At 44.6% G+C, this 8,249-nt stretch overlaps 1 protein-coding gene across 1 annotated transcript in view; it reads right to left on the bottom strand.

Moving 5' to 3' along the window:
• Window positions 1-1,732: 1,732 nt before the first annotated feature.
• Window positions 1,733-8,249, bottom strand: part of FAH (fumarylacetoacetate hydrolase) — a 51,945-nt gene continuing 45,428 nt past the window's right edge. The window contains exons 12-14 of the mRNA XM_044274951.1: window positions 8,118-8,219; window positions 2,216-2,333; window positions 1,733-1,943 (exon numbers count right to left, since the gene is read on the bottom strand). Of these exons, the coding sequence (XP_044130886.1) occupies window positions 1,873-1,943; window positions 2,216-2,333; window positions 8,118-8,219 (291 nt within the window). The 3' untranslated portion in view covers window positions 1,733-1,872. The remainder of the gene's footprint in view (window positions 1,944-2,215; window positions 2,334-8,117; window positions 8,220-8,249) is intronic.

Here is an 8,249-nt window from a genome sequence, read left to right as displayed (position 1 = left end):
TTTTCTCCTTAGCAGAGAAGAGACACATCTGATGTTGTCTCTGGGTCATGAGACGGTCCATCCAGTTCGGCCTGTTATCCTGCAAGTTGTAGCCCATGTCCTGGATGTGTCTTTGTGTGGAGACTCTTGAAGCACTGACTACAGCCATGGCCCACTTCTTGTGAATCTCCTACAAATTCTTGAATGGCTTTTTCTTTACAATGCTTTTAAGGCTGTAATTATCCTTGTTGCTTGTACAACGTCTTCTACCAAACCTTTCCTTTCACTCAACTTTCCATCAAAATGCTTGGTTACAGCCAGCTTCTTCAGTAAGGACCTTTTGTGACATTTCCTCTTTGTAAGGGTGTTAGTGACTGTCTTCTGAACAACTGTCAAATCAGCAGCCACCCCATGATTATGTAGTGCATTGAACCAGACTGATGGACCATTTATAGTCTTAGGAAGTCTTGTCAGGTTATTTGTGTTGATTAGCCGATTAGTGTGTGACACCATGAGTCAACAATATTGAACTTTTTCACAATATTAAAATTTTCTGAGATACTGACTTTTGGGATTTCATTAGCTTTAAGCCATAATCATCAATATGAAAAATAAATAAATGCTTGAAATGGATCACTCTGTGTGCAATAAATCTATATAATACATGAGTTTCACTTTTTGAATTGAATTACTGATATAAATTAAAGGGGTTGTCTGGGTTCAGAGCTAAACCCAGACATACCTATAATTTCATGCTCCGATTCTCTCCCTTGCACTATGCTGAATCGCGTAGGGCAAGGGCTTTTTTTTTCTAGTTTATAATAACACACTACTGGGCAGAGGCTTCTGCCCAGCAGTGTTCCAGGTGACGTCACTGGCTTTGATGGGCGGGCTTTACCACTGCCCTACCCGTTTTACAGGCTAGGGCAGGCATGCTCAACCTGCGGCCCTCCAGCTGTTGCAAAACTACAACTCCCAGCATGCCTGAACAGCCTAAAGCAGGGCATTGTGGGAGTTGTAGTTTTACAACAGCTGGAGGACTGCAGGTTGAGCATGCCTGGGCTAGGGCAACGCTAAAGCCCGCCAATCAGAGCCAGTGATGTCACCTGGCTCACTGCTAGGTGGAAGCCTCCACCTAGCAGTCCTTATGGAGAGCCTGGTACATCATCAAAACTTCATATAATGCCTTTGTCCTGCGCGATTCAGCACAAAGGAGAGCATTGGAGCATGAAATGATCTGATGCTCATAACAGGGGGCTACCTGGATAAAATTGTGGGAATGTCCGGGTTGAACCCCTTTAACTTTTTTATGATATTCTAATTGAGATGCACCTGTGTATCTATTCAACAGTGGAGAGTTTTTTCAGCACACAGGGGTCGTCTCATCTCGGCATTACTAAGATGAGATGAGACACAGTCCAGACCACCAGCCAGTCGGGAAAATCAGAGCACTCCAGCACTCGCTGTTTCAGTAGCTTCCATTGCGATGACAGCTACGGAAACAGCATAGCACAGCAAGCTATGGTGTCTGAGCTTGCTGTGCTATGCTGTTTCCGTAGCTGTCATGCACCGCAATGGGAGCTACTAAAACAGCGAGCGCCGGAGTGCTCTGCTGTTTCCCAGCCGCCTGGTGGTCTGGACTGTGTCTCATCTCTGGAGTTGAAAAGCAAAGACCAGGTGACAAGATGTGGATTTTATCTCTTGAATAAAATCAGTAAACATGAACTACATTCGGTATGTGCTGAAACAGTGGTTACCACTAGAAAAAAAAACTATTTATTCATTCATTCAACACATATGGTTTGCAGAATGCTGCCAGCGTTTTCCAGTTGTCTATGTGAATTTAGAGGAAGACTGTAAACATCTAATATAATGAAATAAGGACACAATCTTCTATTCTGCTGGTTGAATTGTTCCAGAACATTCCCCGAATCCAACTCGATAACCTTCTCCTTGGCAGTAACCTGTAGTAGGGAAACAGAAATCAATTTTGTGCAGTAGAAATGTACAACTATAGGTCAACAAAATGTGAACTTTAGATAAGTAGAATCTGCAACCAGAATTGTGACAATATAGTAAAATTATAATCTAGCTTCCTCCTTACTACAGGGGTGCAGCATTATCAGACATTGTCCACCACTGGACACCTCTGCACTTTATATGGCTGAAGTATATCTCTAGTTTTATCTAAAATGCCAGTGTAACACAAACACACGCATATAATATCTGGCAGCACCTCTTATGATTGCAGTGTCTCCATCTCTCAAGAATGTTCGAGTGTGACCATTTCCAAGATCAATCTGCTTAGACCCTCTCCAGGAAAGTTCTAACATGGAGCCAAAACTTTCAGGATCCTGTTAAAAAAAAAAAAAAAAAAAACATTGTTATGAGGACTGTCAGGAATAAGGACCGCCTTATTCCTAGTTATTATAATGTTTGCTGTGATAATATATGTTTTATGGTTATGTGTTGTGGTGTAACGTGTTCTGGTGTGATTCACATATATACAGTATGTATTTATGTATTTGTGTTGCCAGGCCAGCAGCCATTGATGAATTGGTTTAAGGCTGCATATAGGCCAAGATGTCTGCCTCATACCTGGGAAAACAGCAGCCTGCTCCCCAGGGGGTAGTTAACACAGAGATGCTAACGAGGATGGCCCCGTTTGCTGGTCACACTTGGGACAGGGGACAGCAGACTCTCCGAAGCCTTGTGTCAGCATGGGGGCTTCCTAACCAGAGAATTAACCATAATCCGTAATCCTTCATAACTTGTTCAGGAGGGATCGGATGTCCCTATGGATATTTGGGTGTCACAAAGTGGGAGATCCAATCTAATTGGTTTGTGCACCATTACTCTGCCCAAATCTCCTGGGAGGAAAGGACTTTTACCACACAAATGTTAAGTATTAGAACTTTCTTTGCTTTCTCCTTTTTATTTTACCCTTGTTTGCCATTTATGTATGTCTCCTGTTAATAATATTTTGTAACCAAGTACTGTCTATTTTTTATAGATTAAACCTGAAAGTTTGATGGTTTGTCTTGTAACCTTAAGAACCTGTTAGCGCCATGAAGAGTGTGTGTGCAGTCTGAGACTGTATGTTGTTTTTCCATGAGGCTTACTACCGTGTGGGTGGCTTGCAAGTGGACCTTATAACTGCCGGGTGGTGGCAGTAAAAGTTTTGTGTTAGGCTACTTTCACACTAGCGTTCGATCGGATCCGTTCTGAACGGATCCGATCATATTAATGCAGACGGAGGCTCCGTTCAGAACGGATCCGTCTGCATTAAAATGGCAAAAAAAAGCTAAGTGTGAAAATAGCCTCAGACGGATCCGTCCAGACTTTCAATGTAAAGTCAATGGGGGACGGAGCCGCTTGAAGATTGAGCCATATTGTGGCATCTTCAAACGGATCCGTCCCCATTGACTTACATTGTAAGTCTGGACGGATCCGCACGCCTCCGCACGGCCAGGCGGACACCCGAACGCTGCAAGCAGCGTTCAGCTGTCCGCCTGTCCGTGCGGAGGCGAGCGGAGCGGAGGCTGAACGCCGCCAGACTGATGCAGTCTGAGCGGATCCGCATCCATTTAGACTGCATCAGGGCTGGACGGAGGCGTTCGGGTCCGCTCGTGAGCTCCTTCAAACGGAGCTCACGAGCGGACCGACGAACGCTAGTGTGAAAGCAGCCTTAGTGCGTGGGTGTGCTTGCAGGCTTCAGATGGTGATTCATGCTCAAGTTACGGCCCGGCGTAGGGCGTAACAGTGTGTGAGGACGTGAGGTTAATCGTCCTGAAGGGCTTGGGCAACCCTTATCACATGACGCGGTGGGCCGGTCTGGTCCCGGGTACGTGATAAGGACATTTATGAATTCAGTTGATTCTTGTCAATTGTTTACCTGGACAATGCCTTTTTTTGCTAGAAGGGCCACTGACAATAAGCTTATCACATAGCACCATGCTGCCAAAACCCCAGTGACCTGTGTCACTACCTGGCAGCAAGAGTACAATTCCCCTGCAGCACCACCACAGGGAAAATGAAGAATTACGCAGTTTCTACGGAAATCGTCTGCCTGTGTAATTCATGAACAGGCTGGGCCCTCCAGAGCGGGAGATGCTTTTTGATCCCTGACTGATAGATGAGGATCTAAACAGGGGAGCCCACCATACTAACATCCTTCTTTAGTGTTTTTATAAAAAAAAGAGTTTTGTAGACCATATGACCACTTACGGTAATCAAACTTTTTATTGTATTTTTTATTTTTAAAAAAGCCATCTAATTTTCTATATTTTATAGATTAGATATTTTTAAACTGTCTAGTAGTATGATTAATTTTCAGAAGTGCATGAGTAATTACAACAAAGCTCTATGTCTGAGCAACATTTGCTCATGTTTTATAGCCTGTGGCGTACCGACCATGAAGACAGGGTAGACAACTGCTATGGGGCCCATGTTGGAAAGGGGGCCTGTTGCTAGATATGTATCACAGTGTTTTATGATGCAGTCAGTTAATATATGATTACAGATTTTTCTGTACCGAACTCCTGTTGGTAAATGAAGACCATACCAACACGAAGAAGCCTGAAGAGTTCTCTGTCGATCTCTGGGCTGATGAGTGGTTGGTGCAGCTTTATGTGATGGAGAGAAGACACCGCATTGGGTTCTCTGTGTGTGAGGATCATGGCTTTGTGTCATGGTGGTGGAGAAGGAATGAGAGGATCTGGTGGGCTAAGGGACCATCCAGGCTTTGTGTAACCTGGTGAAGTGGGATTTATCTGTGGGGGAGGTATACAGGCACTGTGTACTGTGGGAGCGGGATTCTAGACCATTTCTGTGGTGGATGTGGTGTCTGTGGGGTTTGAGTAGGAGCTTGATGTGTCATGGGGTAATCATACTTCCCACCTACTAGACATTTTCAAGCTCTGCCAAATCTGTACATAATCGTAAAGATTGTGTAAGCTTAGAAAGGCTGTCTAGACCTGCAACGGACTTATCACAGGGGCTCCGGCTGGATGCTCAGAACTCTCATAGAAATAAATGGAGCATGCTGGGAATTGTAGTTTCACATCGGCCGGAGTGCCGCAGGTTGCTCACCCCTGATCTTTACTGATTAATAGGAGGTTTTAGTGACCCACCTATCCCTTGGTTGAACTTGATGGACTTATGTCTTTTTTTCAACAGTATTAACTATTTAACTTTCTTTGTACCCGTTTACACATAATTATTTTATGTTCTCCAATTCATATTATTTACGGATATCATGTGCTTTAATGGGAGCTAAAGTGTCACTTTCATTGGCTAATACTTTTAGGTGTTTTTGGGAGAATGAATATTGTTTTTTTCAACCCCCTACAGTTTACAATACACTGAAATATGTCAGATTATCAGGAAGCACCTGCCGATACTTCATCTTGATTCAGGGTTTGTAGAGGTAGTTGGAAAAGGCGTTTGTTGTGTCTAGATGTGTGAGAACACCTGGCAATAATTTTTCACCCAGTTTGTTCGGGGACAGGAGCATCGTGACTACTAAAACTTGGCTACAATATTAGGGCACCTACAGATGCGGTCACTATACATGTATACGCAGTTCTGTTATTTATGTGTCCAAAGATTTTGTTTTCTGCTTAAACAATTGGAGGTTTACAAATAAGAATGCGTCAATTGTAACACACAGTGTGGCCTTTATTTACCTGTAAGACGTGCCAGCTCCAGTACGTGGGCTGCACTGCTGGGCCATTAAAAACTAGGGTCATGAGACACTCGTCTGACGCCAATAGGGATCAAAATAAAAATACCCTGCGTCATATTTCAGCGGTCTCTCACCATATCCTGGACCAGCACAATGGTGCAGGGTATAGAAAAAGTGACCTTGTCAGACAGAGGTGGGGACCTGCAAAGGAAATTATTAAGCCAAGAGGTGTTTTGGATGTTTAAACTCAATACCTGTGTCCCCCATGGTCTGAACAGGGAGCAAGATCTGATTTTGCATTATGGACTGTATTACTGACTGCAACATTGTATAACCTTGTTTTAATTATGTATTTGTATAGATGTCAAGGTATTCACTTGCATTTGCTATACTGAATGGCAGCAGAGAGGTAGTTGGGAATTCGTTCTCTTCAGTATGCACATGTGGTTCGACCACTCCCCTCTGACTATAGCGCTATTTAGTTTGTCTCACTATTCTATGACTAAGGCCTCTTTCACACGGGCGTGAGTTTTTTTGCCCGGATAAGAGCCGGGTGCGTTGCGGGAAAATGCGCGATTTTCCCGCGCGAGTGCAAAACATTGTCATGCGTTGCACTCGCGTGAGAAAAATCGCGCATGTTTGGTACCCAAACACGAACTTCTTCATAGAAGTTCGGGCTTGGGATTGATGTCCTGAAGATTGTATTATTTTCCCTTATAACATGGTTATAAGGGAAAATAATAGCATTCTGAATACAGAATGCTTAGTAAAACAGCGCTAGAGGGGTTAAAAAATTTTTAAAAAAAATTTACTCACCTTAGTCCACTTGCTCGCGAAGCCCGGCATCTCCTTGTGCCTCCTCTGCTGATGAACAGGACCTGGGGTGAGCTGCTCCATTAAATACAGGTTAAGGACCTTCGATGACGTCACTCCGGTCATCACATGATCTTTTACCATGGTGAATCACCATGGTAAAAGATCATGTGATGACCGGAGTGACGTCATCGAAGGTCCTTAAGCTCTATTTAATGGAGCAGCTCACCCCAGGTCCTGTTCATCAGCAGAGGAGGCACAAGGAGATGCCGGGCTTCGCGAGCAAGTGGACTAAGGTGAGTTAAATTTTTTTTTATTTTTTTTTAACCCCTCTAGCTCTGTTTTACTATGCATTCTGTATTCAGAATGCTATTATTTTCCCTTATAACCATGTTAGGCTACTTTCACACTAGCGTTCGTCGGTCCGCTCGTGAGCTCCGTTTGAAGGGGCTCACGAGCGGACCCGAACGCAGCCGTCCAGCCCTGATGCAGTCTGAATGGAGCGGATCCGCTCAGACTGCATCAGTCTGGCGGCGTTCAGCCTCCGCTCCGCTCGCCTCCGCACGGACAGGCGGACAGCTGAACGCTGCTTGCAGCGTTCGGGGGTCCGCCTGGCCGTGCGGAGGCGTGCGGATCCGTCCAGACTTACAATGTAAGTCAATGGGGACGGATCCGTTTGAAGATGCCACAATATGGCTCAATCTTTAGGCGGATCCGTCCCCCATTGACTTTACATTGAAAGTCTGGACGGATCCGTACGAGGCTATTTTCACACTTAGCTGTTATATGCTAAAATAATGCAGACGGATCCGTTCTGAACGGAGCCTCCGTCTGCATTATTATGATCGGATCCGTTCAGAACGGATCCGATCGAACGCTAGTGTGAAAGTAGCCTTATAAGGGAAAATAATAATGATCGGGTCTCCATCCCGATCGTCTCCTAGCAACCGTGCGTGCAAATCGCATGGCATCCGTACTTGCTTGCGGATGCCATCCGATTTTCACACACCCCATTCATTTCTATGGGGCCTGCGTCACGTCGAAATCGGACAATATAGAGCATGCTGCGATTTCAACTGAACGCACAAGTGATGCATTAAAAACATCGCTTATGTGCACAGCCCCACAGAAATGAATGGGTCAGGATTTAGTATGGGTGCCATACGTTCGCCGCACGGATCGCACCCGCACGGAAAACTCGCCCGTGTGAAAGGGGCCTAAGGGTGCAAAGAGGACGCACCCGAAACGCGTCAGGGATGGACACTGTCCTGTCTGTATCCATCTGTATGTGGCTGATTTTAAAGATGACGGAATAAATATTGGATATTTTTTTTACTATTACCGGAGGCTGGACTTTTTTTTTTTTTTTACCAATTTGCTGCACTCGCACAGTCCTGCACTCTCTGTGCCCCAGAGTCCAAGTGTGAAACTGGCTACTGGAACTGCTATTATTTATACATAATTATTATTTTGTCAGTATCATTTAGCAGTGTGCAAGGGGGCCCTTTCTGATTTTTGCTATGCGGTCCTTCAATTGCTACTATCATATGTATGACACCTGTATGTGATTTATTTGAATTTACAAACTAAAACCCTGCGCTGGTTAATCATCTATAGCTCCATATGAGGGTTCACTCACCGGTCCACTTATAGTTCCAGAACCTAAAAGATCTCCAGGGCGAACATTGCAGCCTGTCACAGTGTGATGAGCCAACTGCTGCTTCATAGTCCAATACATGTACTGAAAAACAGAGAGTCCACCATGAGAAGA

This window comes from Bufo gargarizans, unplaced genomic scaffold (assembly GCF_014858855.1).
Source record: "Bufo gargarizans isolate SCDJY-AF-19 unplaced genomic scaffold, ASM1485885v1 original_scaffold_2152_pilon, whole genome shotgun sequence".
Classification (NCBI taxonomy): domain Eukaryota; kingdom Metazoa; phylum Chordata; class Amphibia; order Anura; family Bufonidae; genus Bufo; species Bufo gargarizans.
Note: the sequence above shows the minus strand (reverse complement) of the source record. Positions and strands in the feature narration are given on the sequence as shown.